Genomic DNA, 23,155 nt, shown 5'->3' with positions numbered 1-23,155 from the left:
TGCTGCTGCAAAGCTCTCACCATAGTGCTCACCCTCACCTTAACAGCCAGAAGACCAATAAACAAAAGGTCTGAGCTTTAGAGACCCACTGTGATGAAAACGGTTTTTGGGGACATTTTTCTCCTAATGGAGGACAAATATAAAGAAAATTAAGATCAAAATTACATTTCTAAGTACATCTTTATTCAAATGGTCGTGAATCAGGAGAAGGCAAAAAATGTAGTTTGAAAAAGATTTTATTTGTGACATAAAAATTATGCTGAACAGGCCACAAGCTCCCAGCTCTGCTCTAGTCTAAAACCCTTCCACCTGTAGATAAATAGATCCATGAACATCTTTGTTTTCTTCGGTAATTGGGAGTGTGAGGTGCTGTGAGGGGCTGTAATGGGCGATGGGAAGTGGGGCCTGCTTGCTCCACATCAACAGTCCTGCCATAACTCAGAGGGAAATTTCAAATGAACTCCTGACGATCTGCGAAAACAAATTCCTGGATAACAAGGCAGATTTTTAGATTTTGTCTAAAATGGCATAGATTTCAATAAAAGACCATTAGGAACACTTTGAAAATAAATCAAAAGATGATCAGAATGACTTTAAAAAGCTTGAGGGCTCATTTCATATTGCTGACTGACAATCTACTTATCATGTTCTTTTATTGGGATACACCTAAGTGTGATTTTACATTTTCTCCAACTTCTTCAAAATGCTTTCATGATTAATTATTCATTCATTCATCTTCTTGACCGCTTCTTCCCTTTCGGGGTCGCGGGGGTGCCGGAGCCTATCCCGGCTACTGATGGGCGAAGGCGGGGTACACCCTGGACAGGTCGCCAGTCTGTCGCAGGGCTGATTAATTACATATACAAAACATATTCAAGGTACTTTCTTCTGATTCAATCCTTTAAATATATATATTTAATCTCCTTATATTGTTGACCTTGACATAAATCTGAAACACTAAGCGGACATTTTCCTGTGAATCCAACTTCATCCCATTAATGAATCTCCATTCTGAGAATGTTAAAGCGTTTCCTGCAGAACAGATTATTTTAAATATTTATTAACCAATGTTTACATTTTTTCCTGTCTGAAATCATTTTATACCCTAATTTAATTGTTTTAAATGGAAATTTGACAACCAAATCTATATTTGATCAAAAATCAGAAATTCAGAACCAAAGTGTCCTTGTTTTTTTGTTTCTCCCCTTTCCCCTCTCTCTCTTTTTCTTCCCCTTTTCCAGTAATCTCCTCTTCAGGATGGATTTTCTGGCTCATTTTCTTCCAGGACTTTGTATTTTAGCTCTTTTGGGCATTTTGCCTCATCAGAGAGCGCAGGAGACAGATGGTAAAATGGTCGAGCATCAAGCGGCGACTCATCTCATCCTTGTCTTCCTGGCTCTTCTGCAGTTCTTGTGTTTTTATTTTGAGAGCATCTAAATTTGTTTGGCGTGTACGCGACACGATGGCGTGCAGAGAGAGGAGAGCTTCTGAGTCCAAACGTGAAGGAACGGGGAGTTAAACTGAGCTCATCCCGAGAAAAAACAAATATTTCTGTTCAATTTTTTTATTCGTTCTTTCTTCCCTGGTCCTCTGACCTTCCTCTCCCTCGTCGTTGCTCTGCTTTCCCTCTCTCCTGTTCTCCTCCTCCTCCTCGTGAGCCTGGTGGAGGCTTGGTTTCAGGCCCGGTGCTGTTGGCTGATCTCCAGCCTGGCAGAAGCTCAGTGGGAGCAGGTGGAGAACCCATCCCCCATCATGCACACACAAACACCACACTTTGTGCTCCAACAGTATTTATTTTAGCCCAAACCGCCGACATCACCGCGTCTCCATGGCGACGTCCATTTGGAGTTTTTTGAGTTTCTGCTCACGTCCGATTGGCCGGCTGGTTGCGTCTGCAGCGAGGACCCGAGCCTCTTCCTGTTCTGCGACGCCTCGTTCCATCATGGAGCAGAGCCACCCAAAAACGGGTTTAAACACAGAAGATGTGCGCTCCTGCAGACCGCTCCGGCACAGACCGACTTCAGAGACGGGAAAACATCACAGGGTTTCAGCACCTCCAAAAAAAGATTCATTTAGTTTAGAAACCGTTCTTAAAACCTGATCATCGTTCTGACGGTTTTGGAGACACAGTCCTCGTCCTCGCCCCAGGTCATGTGACCATAACAGTTCCTCTCACTCTTTTATAAGCATGTCATCATCAGTAGTTAAAACTTTTCAGAAATTCATCTGGGATGCTTTTGTTGTTGCCATGGCAACAGTAGGGAGGCAATGACTCCCGGTGGACGGGGTCGATGTTTGCTCACGGTGATGTGTGGTGAACAATTCCAGGACAGTTTGACCCAAAACTGCAGCCTCTTGGAAGGTCAAAGTTCATAGCAACCTTCAAGTTTTTTTTATGTCTGCATCTGATAAGTACGACTGTAGAGTTTTTGTCTTTTCCCCTTCAAGTTTATTTTCTAACTTTCCATAGCAACTAGTGTTAATTCCTGGTCTGCTTGTAAAAAAGAAGTCATCCAGCAATAATTTTATAGGCATATTTTCAAGAAAAAAATTGTTAGATCATCTTAGAGGTTTTCAGAAACTTCTAACAATCCACTTCTCCAGATTAATATGAGTGAAAGGTGAAGGTGATCTTAATTAAAGGTTGAAAAAATTCACCTTTTCCTTGATGTCACAAGTTTTGATCCAGGTGGCGTCTGGAGATCCGAGTTCCTGTTTATCTTTAGTTTGTTTTGGAGTATTTTTAAGAGTATCAGAGGAAGTAAAACCTTACCAGCTCTAATCTGCTGTTCCACTTCAAGTTTGTTTTTGTGAGCTTTCTGGGAAAAAAAGACGAGAAATCTTTGTTTTATTGTCATTACTCATGATTGGTCGTCTCAATTATGGTTACATTCCCAAACAAACAAACTGGCCTAAACACACACCAAGAAATGTCTGAAGCAGATTGGTGGTTGGATCCCAGTTGCAGCTTCCGTCTTTTGGCTCTAGATGGCGCCTCAGGCTGCTTTTCCTCCTCTGAGCTGAGCTCTGAATCCTCTGCTCTCAGTTACATTCCTTCTAACAATGTGTTGACATCCTGACCCCTGAGGGGGACATCAGCTGCCGGTATGTCAGCAGGCAATGTCTGAGTCTTCAGGAAGCCCTCAACCTGTCAAGGAGGAGGGACCGTTTACTAGCAGAATCCTGCAGCTCCTCAAACGTGAAGATCTCATTTACAGACACAAGTATCCAGATTTTTAATATAGTAATAAAGTTATAGTTGCGCTGAATTTTCTTCTGTCTTAAAATACTGCCAAGAAATTCCTGGAATTTTTATTTCATATTTTTCAACAAAAACACTACTTTTAAGCCTACATGTGTTATCTTTTCAAGTATTAAAATTCCATCATTATGCACATGGCAAAATTATGATTTTACCACTACGGTCATGGAACACCAGTCTCATGTATGTCCTTGGATTTGCCGGTGTTTTACAGCTTTTAATTGGTCAGCATCTGATCAAATCTGAAAATTTGTGGTTAAATTCAAAATAAAACCTGAATGAGTTTGATCTGAACTTCTGACTATATTTTGTGTATTCAACCATAAGTCACTTTTCATCCATGTGTTTAGTTGATGTATTGTGTTGGAAGGTTCCCCTTCATCCGCGTGATGTTATCACAGGATTCTGTTCTTACTTAGATTAAAACAGCAAAACATCCTGAAGAGAATCCTGTTGCAAGTTTATTTCATGTAATTAGGACTCACACGAAGCTTGTTTGTTAGAAGAGTTTCACTCGTTGTTTAATTTAACAAATGATAAAATAAATGCTAAAATGTATTCTAAATTTTAATGTGTTGTTAATTAATAGAATTGCATATTAAAACTGTTTTAGTGGGTATCTTCAACATTTAAAGTCCACAGAAAAAATAATTGGTTATCAAATCGTTTTATATTCAAAATCTCTCAGAGTTGAACCTCCTGTTTATTTGTTAGCAACGCTCATCTGCGCGCGCGGATTCTGTTTGATTCTGAAAAAGCGCAGAGGATAAACCTTCAGAAGGTTTTTTGTAAATTAAAAGGAATAACCAAAATCTGTAAACTTTGAACGGAACCAAAGCTAACCCAGAAAGTGCGAAAAGCTGACTCCAGGTGAGTGTTCGGCTCGGATTCGGTTCTGGTTAGCTAGTGCGTAATGGTGGCTAATGCTAATGCTAATGCTAACCTTTTTTTAAGAACCTGACAAAACAAATTCAGAAAATATAGTTTAATAAAGTCCAAAGTAAAGCATTTTTCCTACTAAAAACTAAATTGTTTTTTTAAGGAGTTTTTATATTGTTCTAAATGTTTTTCTCTGGTTTTAGTCCATGCAGTTTGAGGGACATGATTCATGAAGTTATTGCTAACCAATTTAAAAAGTATTTTTTCGCTTAGTTTTGTTATTTCTGGCTTGCTTTTTAAGTTTCGGAATCTTTTGTGTCAAACATATTAGTTTATAAAACTCAATTTTTTTTATCTTCATTTAAAATATAGCTTTCTAAAATTTTAACTTTCCTTTTTTATTCTGTTATTTATTATTTCATTGTTTTCTGCATGTTTTTTTTTTTTTAACCTGTAGAGCCCATGGTGTATGTCAGAAAAAACATCAGAAATGTGTGATGTTTTCCTCTAGTTTGTGGTATATCCAACATCATTTAAAGGTAAATGGGTCTGGGTTCTAATGGGTTGGTTTTAATTCGTTCTATAAAGGATCTCTGTTGAACTGCAGCAGAAAGTGTTTTGGTTCTTGTTCAATAGTGTCTCTTCATGACAGCGAGTAAATTGGCTACAAAACTCTTTTGAAGTTACATTTTAAAAGTATAGATTGTGCAATTTTTTCTTTAAATAAATGAACAAAAGCAGTCCATACTCTGTCCTTTCCAAATTTTATCTCTGAGATTATTTGTATGGTTGTTTTATATGATGTTATAATGTCTGTATTTGGCCTCTGTTTAGTTTGTTACTCAGACAGAAAACTCACAGATTCAAGTGTTTTTAGGGTCACAGATTTACTGGAGTAAAATCCTCTGTTTTGTGGGTCTGGATTCCCTGTCATGGTTGTTTCTGGATTTTTGTCCTTCTTTACAAACTAACTTCAGTTTTTAGTTCTCCTGTGTTGTGCATCCATTCATAAATGTACTTCCTGTTATGTGAATGTTAGTCATAGAGCTCATTGTTTTCACTTTGGGGAGGATTTTTAGAAAATGCACAATTTAATTGTATGCCAGGATTTTTCTAACATGAGCCCTAAAATTTTATTAACAAATTCTTACTTGTGGGTTAGGATAAAAATCAATAAGTAAAATCAATTAAACCAGGAGAGCCTCATGGAAAAAAAATCCCCAAATTATAATAAATCAATTTTAACACATAAACCGATGCTTGGAAAATGCAGATTTATTACAACTCAAAATGTAAGACCTCTTAGCTCACATCTTCTCTGAACTCTCCAACAAACAAAATGACAGTAATCAGTTTTGATTATTACTGTCACAATCAGTATTTTAAGTATTGGTGTTTTCTATTCGTCTATTCATAATGTTAATTATTAAGAATTTTTTTTATACACTGAATTTTTAAAGTTAAATCATAGATTTGAGAGTCTCTTACTGTTCCATTTAAATATCATAATAGTGGTTTAGCTTTGACCTATTTTACAGTCTCTATAGCCTGTAAACATTTTTTTTCAGATTTCTGTGCTGAAGCTTGGAGTCTGAGAAAAGCCAGTCTGAAAGCAAATAACTACATTTCCCTGCATGCTTTTCACCTCAGCAGGTGTCCTTCTTCAGGCACCTGAATCAGAGATTTTATTTCCGTGTTGTCATTGGTGATTTCATCCTTCCATGTCTGTCAGACTGAACAATGGAGGGACTAAAAGCAGGCGGTCGAAGAAACAACCTCCTTAAATTCATGCTGCGTTTATGTTACTGATGGGAGATGAAGCTCACCCATCAGGGAGCAGGGGCTCCTAATCAAATGTGAAGATATGGAGGAGTAAAGGGAAGGTGTGCAAAGCTGGTTGCAGAAGCACAGAGGTGAGGGTTAGTGATAAGGGACAGCAGCTGTTGTTAATTTTTCTTTATTCGTGTGGTGGCAGGAATCACCACTACTACTGCTGATTTCCTCTGTATTAGAAAGTTCGAACTGGTTATAAGATTGTGTAGCTTTTACAGTTCATCAAACACATTTTTCCACTTATACCCAGAAATTCTAAATAAAACTCAAACTTGAAGGCAGACAAAAGTTTGATCAATAAATCCACATATGTCAACTTAATGAAAGAGTTTATTGATTATAAAAATAACGGAAGGAAGTTTCAAAAATAAAAAAATAAGACAGGAAAGTAAAACAGATTTAATACAAATAAGAAACATTTTTAATTTCATTCAGAAAAAAAATGTGCTTCAGTTATATCGCGCTCCATGCGTGTACATATTTTTCTGGATTTTTTGCAAATGTCATATTTCATTTCAGCACCAAACCTGCAGCTTTCAGATCGACTGAGGCCATAAATCTCCGCCGGGGTACCGGGGTGAAGCGGGGCTGCGGGTCCCAGCTCCCCTCCGCTCCTCCTCGCATGTTAGAAACAAAGGCTCCGCGTGTTCCTCCTCACTTTCACACGCGGAGCTGCAGATACATTTTCATCTGATCTGATCGATACGATCGATAAAGCCGCAGCCGATCACTTTCATCTGAGTGTCCCCTGAGTGCAGAGCTCTGCCTCACTCACACTCTCTCTCACACACACACACACTCCACACACAGACAGAAGTGCGCGCGCCGCGGCATTACCGGGTTGTACTTGTGAAACTGCGCGCGGAGGATCGATGCTTTTCTCTCTGATCGATCAGCGGAGTGTGATCAGTTGGAGCTCTGCGGGGTCAGTGCTCTCAGTCCGCGGCTGAACACTGCAACGAGGTCCGGCTTTTGAAGAGCGAAGGTCCCGGATCAGCGGAACGGCTGGAGGAGGCGGCGCTGCCCTCCGCGCCCGGGACAGCACCGACTCTCCCCTCGTCCTCTCCAGCGCCTCTGCCGGGGATACGTGAACTGAAAGCCGCCGTCGGCTCAGAGGCGAGGCGGCCGTCCGGCAGCTGAGGGAGCCAGTTCCTCAGGTCGCTCTTCCCGGGACTCCGCTGACACCTCCGCCGCTGCCGCGCCCTCCGTCCCGAGCACCGGAGAACTGCAACACCGCACGCCGGCCACAGCGCACCGCGGGGCGGACGGACATGTTGCTGCGGGCCGCCTCAGCTCGCGGCTCCCCGGCGCTTTAACATGCAGTTTGGGAACAGCGCGGAGCTTCCCACCGTCCACCAGCACCGGCCGGTCCCGCCTCAGCCCACCGCCGCGGCGCCCCGCCGGACTCTGTGATTTCTTCTTCTGCTGCTTTTCCAACGGAACTCCTCCCGGAGATGTGGATCTGGTCTGGGCTGAAAGTTGTGCGCTCCCCGGCGGAGGGCCTCCACAGGTCCGGTCGGTCCATGTAACCCGAAGCGGGGTCGAAGTTCAGCGCTGCTCGGAAATGTGAACGCGAAGGGGGCGAAAGGAGGGCTCCATTTACCCCTCACTCCTTTTTCTGTTCTTTCCTTTTTCTCACACACATACTACGCACTCACGCACGCACGCACGCACACTCCCGCTGGCTGGAGTCAGTCACCCCCCCACACATAAACACACACGCACCTTCCAGATCTAAGATTAGATCCGACAGATATGTATTCTCCGCTATGCCTCACACAGGTGAGTGTCCCCGCAAACTTTTCCTTCTCTTAACCGGCTCTCTCCGCAGCGCTGCCCGCGTGTCTGCGGGACTCTGTGGACCGTTAACGCAGCTCCGAGCTCCGCAGACGCGGTTCGCCTCAAAACTTCCCTCAACAGTGTTCGGATGTGTGCGCAACTTTTGTGGCTACTGGGGCCGCAGACTGCGAACAGCTGCCGCAGTCGGCACGTCGCTGGAGCCGGCCTCTCCGCGGCGGCTCCGACTGCAGGTTTCCCGCTTCAGGCCGTGGTTCGGGTGAAAAGTTGCGCTCTGGCTCTCCTGTCAGCTCTTTTCACTTCTCACAAACTTCTCAGCGAGTGCAGCACTCACTGATCTGTGCGCATTCTGCGGCTCAGTGAACGCAAAACCACGCAGGTTTGCGCGCAGACTCGATCCGGTGAAGGCGAGCCCCGCGCCTGCGGAACCGCACGTCCGACCACGGATCGCCTTTTCTGCTGCCGCGGGGCCTCACGGAAGAGCACGAGAACAAGCGTGCGTGTGCGCGCACGCGTGTGTCAGAGGTGAGCTGAGGTGACAGCGGACCTGAACCGCAGAAACCGCAAGCTCTTGATCAAAGTCACGCATGTAGCCGCAAGTTCAGGAGTCAAACCAGAGCTGTGACGCGCACTTTGACCTCTCCGTGCTCCTCGAGCTGAACAGCAGCTCCACGCAGATCAGATTCACTCTATTATTTAGTTTTATTTCAGATATATTTTTACTTTATGCAATAGGAGACAATTGTGATGGAAATTCACAAAAAATCCTTAATTTGTTTTTTTTAAATAATATTTTTGTGAACGTATTTATTTGTATAAATGACTGGATGTAATGAACCCAGATGCAGAGAAATTCAGAGGAAGAGGAGTGAATTTAAAATTAAGTTTAAAACAAGAAAAGTGTTAATCTTTTTTTCTCAGAATAAGGCGTCTCTAGAAGCTGCTGCCACAAACACCAGCGATAATCTGGTTTATCAGCCGGTAAAACCAGAGATCAGCCAGAATCCTCCGACTGCTGCTCTGTCCCTGTGAGGGGGTCTGTTCATGCTGATATTTACCCCACCTTTAATCAAATATACCCTGCACAAAAGGCCATTATTGATGTTGAAAAATCAAATTGGAATAAAATCAGGCATAATCAAAACAATTTCTCACATTTGTACGGTTTCAGTGGCAGCAGCTGCTTTTTGACTAATTTACAGTTTGTCGTAATGGAGCCAAGTTTTTCCTCTGTTAGCCTAAAGGGGGCGCATTTTACGAAGTTTCATTTATTAGAAAATAATTCTTGAAAAAAAAATTAGGAGGAACATTTCAAGACAGCAATAATTTAAAATTTAGTGTGTTCCTTTATTCAGGTGAATTTAATGATTTACATTATTATTACATGTATGTATTGAGAACATGAAAATGGACAGAAGCGCTGGACAGGGAGAGTTTTTATGGTTTGACTTTTTCACATGTGGCTGTGATGTGTTCATCTGGATGAGGGGGGTCCTTCCTCGGAGATTCTGTTTGCCTGTCCTCGGGTTCTGCCGGGGTGAAGCGGCCTGCCGCTATGTGATGCTGAATCTCCGGCTGTGTGAATTTGAGGGGGGGGGATTAACATTACTCCTCTTCTTAAAGACCAGTTAGCCGTGTCGAGGAAGAACAGGGAGTCTGAACCAAACAATGAGCTCAACCCAAATCACACGGCAGTGTGTGTTTTTGGGGCCTTCCTTGCTGCTTCAGTCCAACAGAAAAGTCCAGAACCAACAGACTAGCACCAGAGAGTTGGGGGGGGGGGTGTCATCTGCCAGCTAACAGCTGAACTGGATCAACATGAGCGCCGTCTGAAGGCCCCATGAGCTAAGAAGCTGCAGAGAAACAGGCAGGACATGGGGGCCCGGTTCGCTGGAAGAGTTCAGTATGTTTCTCTGCACCTGTTTGGACCTGACCGACCTCCTGAAACAGCTCCAGCCTCCTCCTCTAAGTCTAATCGGATTCTCTGACCGCAGGACTCACTGCTGTCATTAAGATCTTTTCAAATACTGATTGTTTTCATGTTTCTTTGAGCTTCTGCAGTTTATCGACACAGAATGATCCAGTTAGGGACAGTGGGGGAGCAGCTGAGAACTGGAGGGATTTTCTCCCATTTCCAGGCTGAATCTGAGTTGGAGGGACAGTGAGTTTGTGGGGATGGACAGATAGAGGAGAAGAGATGGAGGAAGCAGCTCTGCAGCCGCCGTGAGCGGCTCAGGAAGCTGAAATGCTGCACTGGGCTGTGAGGAATGTTGGAATGCGGCTCGGGAGAATATCTATCCATTCTGGAATGTGTGTGTGTGTGTGAGAGAGGCCAGCCCGAGCCCATCATCTGTCCGACGGCCGCTCGCCGCCCCGATAACCGCCGGAGGACATAAACGGAGTGGCCTCGTTTAGAACAGAAATCATGGTTCAGGCCGTCCTGCCGGGAGATTTCCGAGCTCGGGAAGCGTCTGCAGGTTGGCTGTCGAGCTCCGGGCGCTTTTGGAGACAAACCCGTTCTCCTGGACCTCCTCCAAGAAGAAACAATGTGCTGCATTCAGAGTCCTGACAGGGGAGGGCCACGCGTGTTTTCTGAAGAAGCCGTGCAGCTGGCGCTCTGATGCTCCGCCTGAAGATACAGTTTCCCTCTCCGGCTGCTGAAGGTCTCGTCTGACAGCGAGCCTTTGCCGCTGCTTTTGTTGTGGGAAATTTAACCGCACACATTCACACCAAGTAAAAGGCTTTTTCTGCAAAATTAACCCCAGTTTTCCTGGGGAGAGTACACACGGTTGTTCGGGGGGGCAGAGAATGGTCAGTGTCGCTAAGCCTCGGCTCCTTTCTTTGAAATCCAGCAGGAGCTCAGATTAATATTTAGGAGCTCTTCCAGATCTCACCAGGAACAAAGGAGCTCAAAGAAAAGCCTTCAGGAATTTTAACATTTCTGACGAAATAATTCAAATTTCACGGCAGTCTGAGCTTTTAATGGTTTGTCCTGTTATTTCTTAATGTTCCAGACCCTCATCCACCTAAAAATGAGTATTTCTTGTTTCAGTCATAAATCCCATACTTCTTTAGAAAGCTTCACTTTAAAAATGTGTTTGTGTGAGAGAGAGGGGTTACATCAGTGATTTATAATGAAATAAGCATCTGAAAATTTTAAAAATTCCACTTTCATCTCTCTTTTTTTCCACCTCCCACACACACAACCTAAAATTCTTTAATACATTTAACAAGTTGTTCTGCTTTCCAGCTCAATTGGGTTTTATTTAGATGGCTTGTTAATTATATTTTTCAGTATTCATTTAGAAAACAATTTTGCTCGATTTTAAATAACATGATTTAAAACAAACAAAATGTGAATTTTTAATGTTAGGAGTTGTTTTAAATCAGGTCAAAAATGTAAAATAATACAGTTTGTTCTAAATTATTCCACAGGATAGAATTATAGCAGATTGAAATTTGACATCATTTATTCATCTTCTTGTCCGCTTTGTCCCAATATATATATATATATATATATATATATATATATATATATATACAGCCGTGGACAAAAGTGTTCATACCCCTCAGTTAAAGAAGGACAAACCCACAATTCTCACTAAAATCACTCAAAACTTCCAAAAGTAACAATAAATAAAACACCTGTGATGTGAATTAAGGGACACACCTGAGTTAATCATGTCACTCTGGTCAAATAGTTTTCAATCTTTCATTGAGGTACCATCCTTTTTGTCCAGGCCTGTTTCATTAGTTTGTTTTTTTTAATAATTATGTTAATCAACAATTCAAAATTGATGGCTGATTTTTATTATTTAATTTTCAAACATTTTTTATTTATTGTTACTTTTGTAAGTTTCAAGTGATTTCAGTGAGAATTGTGGGTTTCTTTCTTTAACTGAGGGGTACCAACACTTTTGTCCACCACTGTATGTATATATATATAATAAAAAAAAAAATGTAACTTGTTGATCCAAAAACTTTTTCCCAGCATGACCCCACCCTCACCTGTCTGCGGTCTGTGGTGAAATGAGTGTTCGGTCGGGCTGACTCAGCTGGGTTTTGGGGTGAAGAGATAAAGAAGTTCTTCCTCTGGTTTGAGTGTGATTGTTGATTATTCAGCATCAGTGAAGCTTTGAAAACAAAAGGATGATGGGTCATGTGACCTTGGTCACGTGACATGAACTGAGGGAGGGAATTGAAAAGCAACTTTAGCATTTCGATTATCTGGTAATTATAGCAAAACGTTGTGAAACCAAAACAGAAATGCTTTTTTAAATATTTAGTCTCATGACTGATTTCAGTGCTTCTGATTGTTGTGTTTTTCTCTGAGACCTGAAGTCCTGTCCGTGTTTCCGTCCCACAGGATGAATTCCATCCGTTTATCGAAGCCCTGCTGCCCCACGTCCGGGCCTTCGCCTACACCTGGTTTAACCTGCAGGCCCGCAAGAGGAAGTACTTCAAGAAGCACGAGAAGCGCATGTCCAAGGAGGAGGAGCGCGCCGTGAAGGACGAGCTGCTCAGCGAGAAGCCCGAGGTCAAGCAGAAGTGGGCGTCCCGCCTCCTGGCCAAACTGCGCAAGGACATCCGGCCCGAGTTCAGGGAGGACTTTGTGCTGACGGTGACGGGGAAGAAGCCGCCGTGCTGCGTGCTGTCCAACCCCGACCAAAAGGGCAAGATGAGGAGGATCGACTGCCTGCGGCAGGCGGACAAAGTGTGGAGGCTGGACCTGGTCATGGTGATTTTATTCAAAGGGATTCCCCTGGAGAGCACGGACGGGGAGAGGCTGGTCAAGTCCCCGCAGTGCTCCAACCCCAGCCTGTGCGTGCAGCCGCACCACATCGGAGTCTCAGTCAAGGAGCTGGACCTCTACCTGGCCTACTTCGTGCACTCAGGTCAGTCTGGCTTCCCCACTTGCTGCTCGTGTGTGAGTATGCAATCCACATCAAAGCCTCATCGCCTCTCACGCGTCCCGCTGTGGTTCTCCGCGGTGCTGCGGGAGCTTTGAGTTTCCGACCTCCTGTTGTGTGGGTGTATTGTGTGTGGATGCTTTTGTCTGTCAGCGTGTTGCAGGAGTGTGTTTGCACGTGTGCAGCTGAAGTCTTAACTGAAAGGAAAGGTGGAACGTTGGTGCACAAATGTCCTTAAAGAGATTTTAAAAAAACCCTGAAAGGGGAAACATTTAAACATGTACACCAGTTTGTGCACAAGTATCAGCGTTGGCAGAGGTGGGGATCTTCCAGACTCATCCTGAACTTCACGTTTGACTGAAGCTCAGCTTTCTAAAGTTTATCAATGGAGAGTTTGACTCTGAAACTGAAGGTCAATTTTCATGAAGCTGTTGGGAACGGTCCACTGTGGGTTCAGAAAGGGCTCCTTCAGGTCAGGGAAACACATATAAATGTGAAAGCTGATATCTGAAATTTGATTTAGAACTAAAGAAAATTTAGTAGCAATCAATGAACAATTCAATTCAATGAACAAAGCCAAAAAAAATGTGGAAGGAAGATTAAGGGAGGGACAACATTACCCAAATTAAGACCAAAATTGTTTAAAAAAAATCATTAACAGAGCTACAAAAATGTTGTCAGCTATACTAAATGATGAAACTTCCAGGAGTTCAACTGGAAACCTGGTTTTTAAAATGTATTTATTGATTTAAGAAGACAAAAGCACAAAAATGACATGCAAGCTGTATTAAAAAAAACACAAAAAGCCAAATTTCAACAAAAACGAATAATAATCAAATTACTAAAACTGAATGATGCTACCAAAAAGTCTGTTGTAGTTCTGAGTTTTTAAAGGACTTACAAACATAACATTTCTATTTCAATGAACAAAAATTTGTATATGTATTTTAAAGACATAAACACAAGAATCCAAGCTTGAATGTCATGAGGGATATGTGTTTTTTGTTGCCAGAATGATGGAAAAAGCTAAAGGCATGAATGAGTTTTCAGGAGCTGAGAAACATGCTGAAGAACCAGAAGAGAATAAATGTCTTTCATAGTAAAGAAATGGTCCTTCCTCTTCTTCGAGGGGGGGTCATTTACGTATTTGGGGATACTTATTGAGAATTTGTTTGAATTTACTACAGCTCCAAGTATTCTGATATTACTGATATATTCCTGAGCTAAGATCTGAAAGAGGATGTCACTTTGGTTTTGGTGTTAATGCTGCTGTGAATTCAGGTCTTTATGATCAGTTTTTTTTTATATAAACCAACTGTTTCTGCTCAGTTCTTCTAAATGTGAAGATGTTATGATCAGAACACTCACAGATAGATTTCTGTTAAAATAGACTGGTCTTAAAAGATAATGTTTAGTTTTAGTCCCAAGATTTTTTCATCTGCAGTGAATATAAAATGAAAGCATTTTTCTGTAATATTTTTTATCTAAGAATTCTAAGTTTATTTATTAAAATTCCCCTTTGTTCCATTTAAAGAACTAGTTATGAAAAAGTCTCTCAGAATCCAGCTCTGATTAAAGCATCATCTAAAGCAGGGGTGTCAAACTCAATCACACAAGGGACCAAAATCCAAATCACACCTTAGGTCGCGGGCCAAACAGGATAAACATTTATCGAACACTCTAAAACTAAATTTTAAAACTTTAAAACTAACTTTTTAACATAACTATGAACTAGATATATAGCATTACCTGTGGTGATTCTAGTGTGAATGCTGTAAGCTGAATTTGCTCGCTGAAGATGCTAGTGATGATAGCTGAAAACACTTAAGTTGATAGCTGAAAACGCTGAAGCGGATAGCCAACTAAAGTATTAGCTAAAGGCCGAATTAGCTAAAAAAAAATAGTTAGGGTAGCCAAAACACCTAGCATGTAACTGAAAAAATAGCTAAACTTCACAATAGCCTAAAAAACTGAAAAAAGCCTAAATTAGCCTAAACAGCTAGTGTGTAAGTATTAGACTAACTCCAAAACTGCCTAAAAACTTAAAAAAAGCCTAATTTAGCAAAAAACAGCTAGCATGTAGCCTAAATATTAGTTAATCTCCAAAACAGCCTAAAAACAGAAAAATATCCTAAATTAGTCAGAACAGTTCGATATAGCTGAAATATTAGCTGAACTCCAAAACAGCCTAAAAAAATCTCACTAAATGCCCAAATAGTCCAAAAATGCTAGTAGAATGCGAATTTTTAAAACTTTAGAACCGTAACTTTTTAACATATTTATGAGTAATATAAAGGCAGGAATAATATTACCGAATATATCAATTAAAACCTTAAATAACTTTCAATATTTTACTCTCCATAAAAATATGTTTTGTCAAAATTATACTAGTTAGAAATAAGCGCAAGAGAACAACGGGCCATAAATAACAATAAAATAAAATGATCTGGAGGTCCGTGCCACGGGCCTTGACTTTGACACGTGATCTAAAGGGACAGCCTGAGAAAAACCTGAGATGTACTGTTGTAATGTGTGTTTGTGTTTGTGTGTGCCGCTTAGACGTGTCTGGATAAAAGCTTGTAAATGGCTCATGACTTTGCTTGCTTTGTGGTCAGGAGATCCAGCTGCAGCGTCAAGCAGATTCCTAAAGAAGCTCGTGTGTGAGAGAGTGTGTGTGTTGGGGGGTGCTGAGAGCGGCGCCGTGACCACAGGCGGAGCAGGGCTGCTGTGAAGGCGGGATTTAAGAGCTGAACTTCTTTGCACGTGCTCGATGTATCCGCCTGCTTAGGCCCCACGTCTGTGGAGTGAATCTGTGCCCCCTCCCTCAGGCCCAGACCTGCTTTCTGTATGGAGGTGAATTCAGCTTCTGGATCTGAGCTGATGAAGATCCACCTTCCTGCCTCCAGATGTGCTTCAGGTGAAGCTGCAGCTTTTTCAGGTGCACTAAGCTGCTGCCTTCCTGATTTCCCACAGATTCCCTGCTAAAAGCAGTCAGGCGGGTTCAAAAATCTGCGAGTGTGGCTGGGGCGTTTGGCAGCCGCCTCAGGTTTTTGGCACAGAGCTCCTTCTGTGTTTGCTGGGGCTTTGAGGGTTTCTCAAACGAACTGGTTAACGTAATGTTTGCCTGAGAAGGTTTCTAACCTCACTGTCTAACATACAGAGGGTTCAGGAGTCAACAGCCTTTCCTGCCTGTTGAATAATGTGTGGGTGGGGGTGGGGGGTGAACATGAGACGTTATCTAACCCCCCCATGGTCTGGCTGCAGCAACATCACTTTTTTCCTGCTAGTATTGAAGGAACTGAGCTTTTCTTGATTAAAAGCCGTCGGAAGAAAGCAGGCGGACCTCAGGCTGTCCGGCCGGTCCCACTCAGTAATTAAATTCACCCCCAAACCACTGACCCCCGGAGGGGGGGCATAAGCGTTGCCAGAGGAAGCCACAGCACTCTCCCAAGCATTTATTATTTAATCCTCTGAGAGCTTGAAGCTGAAGCTTCAGAGGAAGTCTACGTTTGCTCCGCTTCCTTCAGCCACGGCGGGCGTTCGGTCGTGTGACCTTTAAACACAAACTGCACACAGGAAGTTTTTACTAACTCTTTGTTGCATCATGGTCAGCAGGTTTTCATCCGGAGGGGTTGAATGGAAGTGTAAAAGAAAAAAATGTGTGCATCTTTGTGTACATCTTTTTTTTCTTTTATTAAGGAATATGAGGTGTGGGGTAGGGGGTATGCTTCATTGGTTAGTTGGAGGTTCTTGGGCAAGACTTCAAGCCCCACACTTCATGCATTATTATAAAACTGTTAGTGATTTTAAATAAAAGCAACAGCTGGATGAATCATAAAGCATTCAGACCTGCAGGTTTGGTTCTGGTCTGTTCTAATCCAGAGCCGGGTTACTCTGATGGTCCTCATGAAAGCTCACCTGAACTCTGGTTTGGACCAAATAGGAGAACTCTGGGTCTTTTGAGAATCTGAAGAAGCAGGAATCACAACAAAGTTGAACAATGTCTGCTGGATAAATGTGGTGTAGTGAGGATTTTTATCGTGAAATGAAGAAGCTACAATCAAAACTCATCGTTTTGGACAGTTTTGTTTAAGCAGGGGTCTGCAACCTTTAACAGTAAAAGAACCATTTGGGCTTGTTTTCTACTACTCAATACTTAGAAGCTGCAACATCTTATTTTGATACTGCTATGCATTCATTACAATGTATTTTTTAATAATAATTATGAATTATGCTTCTTTTGTGGCATTGACAGAAGCTCGTATGATTTCCTTTCAAATTAAAAGACGCCTTGTGCCAGACCAGATCATAACAGTGCAGCGCTGGACAACAATATGTGCTTTAAACTAAAAAAGGACGAGACTTTTTAACAAAGTTTTGCTTAGTATTTGAAATCTGTGTATTCTGGAGGAACCATAGAGCAAACAAGACCTCCTCAAGTCCGCAGGGATAACAAAACCTTTACACGGTTTATCTTCAAGGTACACCTCAGCCATAAATTTAGAAACTTAACTAATCTAAATTAAATAAATTCAAATTATCACACTTTTCTGGAAAAAATACAATTATTTTATTTTTATTTAGTCAGAGAGCCACTATGGAGAGGCTGCAGTCCCCTGTGTTAAGGAAATCCTCACTCTGCCTGTCATGACTCCTTCGGGGGTCACAGTAAAGCTCCCCCTGCTGGTTGTCCCGTGGAGGGGGAGTGTTCATACACAAAAAGCTTAAGTCATACTTCAGGGACAACAAATATTTCTTATATTACTTATACTATTAATATTACTACTTGTGTGTGTGTATGTGTGTGTGTGGGGGGAGGGTAATTTATAATAGAACTATTCAAACACTTTAAATTAAAATGACATTATCCGCCAAAATGGAACATTACAGTATCAAAACATTTCTCTCAACCACATTTTTTCAGGAATCTGGAGAAATCTCTGATTTTGATTAGAAATTTGTGGTGCAGTTCAGCAAATCAAGTCATAAATTAGCTGATTCTGATTGAAAGATCAAACCTGCAGAGGATCGTCTGCCTCAGAGATGAGTAGATATGACACCAACTTTACACAAACGGAACTCTTTATAATGCTTCGCATCATCATTTCAATGACAAGTTCCAAAAAATCTCCACACAAAGAAAAGAGCCTCACACAAACTCACACTTAGCTTTCACAGCAATTGAACTGAAATCAGCTAGATGTCCACATGCACACTGCATTTCTCCTGCAGAACAAGTTGAGGGTAAGAAATGACCCCCCCCCCCCCACACACACACACCTATCAGTCTAATTAAGAAGGTTCCCCCTTTGTGTCTGTGTCTGTTACAACACAGGGCTGTGAAACACGCGCTGAGAGGTCAGAGGTCACTAATCCTGACCCCCCTCATTTAACCTCAGTGCTCGGAGACCGAGGGTGGGGGCAGCAGAGAGACGCGTGCGAACTGCAGACATGAGGAAGCATTAAAGAAAGTGTTGAGCTTTGCTCCTCATAATTAATCCAAACTTCTGATCTTGGATAAAACCATCATGATTTAAAATGTAATCCTGGAGCAGAAACCAGATTTTATGGACGGAAGTTCTTCTGAAAACCTCTAAGACCTAAAAAACATTTTCCTGAGTGTGTGCGTGTGTTTGTTTGTGTCTATGTTTGCTTGTGTGTGTGACCCAGTTCCCTCCTGAGCTCTTAAACAGATTTCCAGTCTGGTTTCTGAACTAATTACTGAGTCAGAGTTCCTCTTTCTGCTTTAAGATGCTCACTTTGTTTCAGTTGATGATCTCCTCTTCTTCAGAGCACAGCTGTTAACACCTGTTCATGTCACTTTGACAGTCGTCACGGTAACAGATAGAGGAAGAGTGGCTGTAGTCACATGATCAATCTGCTTCTCGCCATGAAATGTTGATAGTGGCTGAGATTGACGTTCCCGACTAAGACCTGCTCTTACCTTTTTTTTGTGCCTACTTTTCCTCTTTTCCTACCTAACCAGCGGTCATTGAAGTTGTCTAGAAGTGTAAAAATTCCAGAGTCTGTTGGGGTTCTTGAAGTGCATATAACAATGTGACCACACTGTGCAAACTGTATGTTACGTCTCCAGATATTTAAAAGTTTAGCTTCACCTGCTGGTGGCCGTTGTCATGGCAACACTCTGCAGGTCTCCTGGTCATTCAGCAGTGATGGAGCTCAGACTGGGTCTGGAGCTACAGCTCAGCTGGAAACCCCCCAGAACCACCAGAATCTCCACACGCCCGAAGGGCTGAGAGACAAATGAGAGCCTTAAACACACACTCTTGTGCACTCTCGGATGTGCATGTGCGGTGCGAGAGTCGACATGAGCGGGACAGCTGTGGGCGTCTGCGGGGAACACTCCACAGATGGTGGAGGACAGAGATCCTGGGCGCCGTATGGCTGCTGCAAATGAAGGAAGGAGGAGAAGAAGAAGCAGGTTAGAGCGGCGCTGTCGCCACGGCGACCTTCATTTGTTTGTTTCAGACTTGAAGCTGAAAGACCAAATGTTCAGAAAAAGTTTCAGTAATTCATCCAACATAAATTAATCCAGATATTTTGACTAATAGTTTCTACTTTTTATTCAAAATTGTTTTAATTTTTGCTTTCCCTAAAATAATTACTAGTTAATTGAAACACAAGTCCAAAGTATGCCTTTATAAATATGTTTTAACAGGTTCTGCTCATATTATCAAGTCTTATTTCCATATTTATATTAAATCCTTTATTACAAATTAAAATTCATAATGATAAATGAGAGAAGGCGTGTGATTCAATAGTTGAGGACAGAATTAAAGAATAAAGAAGGAAATACATACAAATAAAATCAAAGACCTCATGGTTTATTTTTCTGAGACGTTGGTTTGTTTTGTTCTGATCTTTTGCTGTAAACGAAGCAGCTCCTGAACGCCTCACCAGTGTCTCGACGCAAACCTCCGGGTCCTGCAGAAAGTAGGTGAGGAAGGTGGATCATCTGCAGCAGTCTTCCTCAGGATGTGGGCGGAGCTGCGTGTCTGGCTTGAGTCCAGGAGACACAGAAGCAGGACAACCCCTCCTTTGTGTTGTTTTCTGTCAGTTTGTGCGTCAGATGGTCGTCGGTAATTATTGCAGCTGCAGGTGGGCCCAGTTATGCTCCCGGTTCTACCCAGTTTGGTCCTGTTTGGGTCAGGCCAGCATCCTGGATGACACTTAAACCTTAAGATATTTAATATTCATGGAAATAGTAGATGTGCTTATGAATCTGTTTTATGAAAATGAACATTTGCTGTAAAGGTTTGACTGTTCATATCTGTGTGCTGAAGGGTAAATGTTTGAGTTTGTCTCTGCGTTTTAAAATGTGTGTGTGAGAGAAACGTTTGTGTGTGCGCATGGATGTTTGAGAAATAAAGTTTGTTTGTGTGTGTGCCTGTTTTTGTGCATGTGTGCATGCTCATATAAGAGTTTGTTTGCAAGTGTGTCTTTTAGTGTGTGCATGTTTGTGTAAAGATGTGTACAAATGTGTGTATGTTTTCTGTGTGAGGGTGTTGTGAGAACATGTATGTGTGTGTGAACGTATGTGCATGGGTTTAATTGAGAGTTTGTGTTGATGAGTGTGTGTTTGTGTGTGAGAGAATGGGTTTGTTTTTTGTGTTAAAGTGTGTGTTTGGATTTGTGTGTAAAGAGACTGTGTGTGCGTAAGGGAGATTTTATAAACACTAGAACTGAAAACAGTTCTTTTTCCTTGGTACAATCCCCCCTTAGACTAACGTGTCTGAGTTTGGGGAACCCATTGACAAAATTAATTGGTACCCCTCCTCCATACACATCATCAGTAGAGTGCCCTTGAGTGTTGGGGTGGTGGGGGGCAGTGAGTTCAGTCTGAGCTGAAAAAAAAATGTTCTTGAACTTGAAATTTTAAGAGTGCTGTGCAAGGAAGAGCCCCCCCCCCCTCCCATTCGTTCCCTGGCCCAGACAAACATAAGCTCACCTGGTCTACAGTCAGAGGGAGAGGATTTTGTGTTGTGTGTTGAGGGTCAGTAAGGTTTTTTAACCTTTAAGTGTTTGTCAAGAGATGAAGCTGTGCAGCTGCAGTCACACAAGCTGTGTTTCCATTAACTCTGAAATTGCCCAAACTGGATTTTCATTAGTAAATCATCTTAATGGGAAAAACACAATTTTGAAAAAACTTGCATTTATCGAAAAAATGCTTTTTCTACTTACAGGAGGTGGTTTTGGGGGCGTATTGAATTGATCGCAAAACTGCAATGGAACACTTTTTTCTAATTAAATGCACTTCTTGGTATGAAGTGGCCGCCCTGAGCGCTGCACAGCGGGCTCCATGAGAGGTCCCACAGTAGGACAGCTCATACGGAACCGTACAACTCCGCTGTAAAAATCCCCAATCAAGGTTTCCTCATCGCTTCATCTGTTGCCGCACTTTTGCAGCTTGCAGCCTGAAGAAGATGCAGATGTCTCCTTTGAGGATGAGTGCGAGTGGGGTCATCTGGACCCCATAAGAAAGTACGAGGGTTAATGGAAATTGTGTTTTTTCGACATTTCTAGAATTTTAATAAAGTTTTGCACATATGTGTAATGGAAAAGAGAGACTCATCCATCCCTCTTCAGAACCTAATTAACCCCGTTTGGGCTGCTGGAGCCTATCCCAGCTGCTGTTGAGAAAATGTGGGGTAAACCCTGAACAGATAGCCAGTCTGTTGCAGGATCCCACACTTTCACACCTAGAGACAATTGAAACACTAATCATCCTTTCAAGCTTGTTTTTGGACGGATCGATGAAGTCAGAGTTCTCGAAGAGAACCCACACATTCATAGAGGGAACATGCAAACTCCATACAGAAAGGACCCAGCCGGGATTTGAACACGAAGCTTCTCGCTGGCGAGAGAGCTAACCACTAGTCCACATGCAGCAAATAAAAAAGACCTTTAATTGTGTATGTATTGGTGGGGGTCTGCAGATGCGAGCTGCTCACATGCTTGGATATGAACTTGGACAATTCTGTTGAACATAACAGCCTGGCGGGGGCCGTCTGCCTCAACCTCACTGGGGGTCTTTAATGATGAAGGCTTGCATCAGTCACACAAAATCAGCTGCCACAGTGTCACTGGGCAAGGCATCCCACCCCCCCTGCAGGACCAGCGAACAGGCTTCATCTGAATTAAGAGTACAGATCATCTCGCTGATGGATGGGGTTTCCGAAGGATGGCAGCAGGGGTTGGCCCTTCAGTGCACAAATACACACACACCAGGATGTGCACGTGTGTGCGCGCGCTCAGTCGGCTCTGCGGCTTCCTGCTAATTAAATTCCGGCGCTGTCCATTAGACGGATAGAGCGAGCGGTCCTGCTGACTCAGCACAGGTAGAGCAGCTCCAAACCGAGCAATTCATTTGGCCGCCCCAGTTTATACATCCATGGGTCACCGCAGGCTTTCAAGGGTGCGGGGGGGGGCGGTTGTCCTCTAACGTGCCGCTGTGCACGCACTCACAGACTTGATCACAGTTTGTCAGACGGGTTGTCATGCTCTAAGCTCTTCTTCCAGAATTTTTCTTTTCTTTGTTGTGAAAACGTAGACTGTAGACGATTCTCCGTGAAATGACCAGACAGGCAGGAAGTTAACAACAATGCAGCAAAAAGAGGACAAACTTTTGGCGGCATTGTAGAAAAAAATAGAACTTAAAGCAACTGGTGGTATCACTGCAGAACACTAGTGGAGATGCCACAGTTTTCACAAGGTTTTGGATGTCTACAAAGACTTTAGTCCTACGAACAAGACGTTTTTATTGTGAAAAGGTGCACGTGTACTCACTGATATCTGCTATTTCTGAATGCATGTCACATATTTATAGTGTTTTTCACATAAATGCAGTTTTGAAAGTTCAAAATTCACATGTGCAAGTTTTTGGAAGTTCAGAGCTGAACTCAGAGTAAGCAGAGGATCAGCAGCTCAGCTCTCTCACAACCATGCTGTGGTTCTTTCATTTCTCGTGTGGTAGTGGTACACCCCGGGTTCGGACCGTGCCATTTTCTTCATCGCAGCGAAGCTGGCTCAGAATGTTCAACTCCATGTCAAGTTCTGGTTCAGTAATCCTCCAGGCTGTCCTGCACCCCCTCAGCTGAGGCTCCACTCTGCCCCCCTCCCCCTCCCCTGGGGCTCGCCTGCAAGCAGGTCGCAGCAGGAACTATTTAGGAAGCGACAGCTAATAAACAATGAAGAATTTAGTGCTGCATGGTGGCGGGTGGGGGTGCTGACTGGACGATCTCACAGCCACATCTACACACTGTTGTGCACCTGTTTGTGTGTGTTGGTGAGGTAGAGAGCTAAATGCATTCACATTAACTGCTGCAGAGGATCGTGGGTAGTGTAGTGATATTAGAAGTATTTTCAGGCCCCTCATTTAGCCTCCTTTTAACCCCTCCCACCACAAAGATTTGTAACTTCCCCCCCTCAGCCTTGAAAATTAAGAAAAACTGCA

General features: G+C 42.7%; 1 protein-coding gene and 1 long non-coding RNA gene across 9 annotated transcripts in view; one reads left to right on the top strand and one right to left on the bottom strand.

Annotated features, from left to right (window-relative positions):
- Positions 1–23,155, top strand: part of nfia (nuclear factor I/A) — a 124,579-nt gene that overhangs the window by 24,776 nt on the left and 76,648 nt on the right. For 4 of the 8 annotated variants that reach the window (XM_024258824.2, XM_036211440.1, XM_024258821.2 and 1 more), the window contains exon 2: positions 12,138–12,666. In XM_024258824.2, coding sequence (XP_024114592.1) covers positions 12,138–12,666 — 529 coding nt within the window. Of the gene's footprint in view, positions 1–3,948; positions 4,133–6,462; positions 7,757–12,137; positions 12,667–23,155 lie in introns of those variants that run through there. The other 4 variants (XM_036211442.1, XM_024258822.2, XM_024258825.2 and 1 more) reach the window with 2 other exon arrangements.
- LOC112136867 lies at positions 1,469–18,739 on the bottom strand. Its single transcript, XR_002917438.2, has 4 exons — positions 18,626–18,739; positions 2,925–3,148; positions 2,774–2,819; positions 1,469–2,054 (listed from the first exon to the last, which is right to left on the bottom strand). It is a non-coding gene; the product is annotated as an uncharacterized LOC112136867 (long non-coding RNA).

Source organism: Oryzias melastigma, linkage group LG4 (genome assembly GCF_002922805.2).
Source record: "Oryzias melastigma strain HK-1 linkage group LG4, ASM292280v2, whole genome shotgun sequence".
Taxonomy (NCBI): Eukaryota; Metazoa; Chordata; class Actinopteri; order Beloniformes; family Adrianichthyidae; genus Oryzias; species Oryzias melastigma.
The sequence above is the reverse complement of the archived record's forward strand: the minus strand, read 5'-3'. Positions and strand labels throughout refer to the sequence as shown.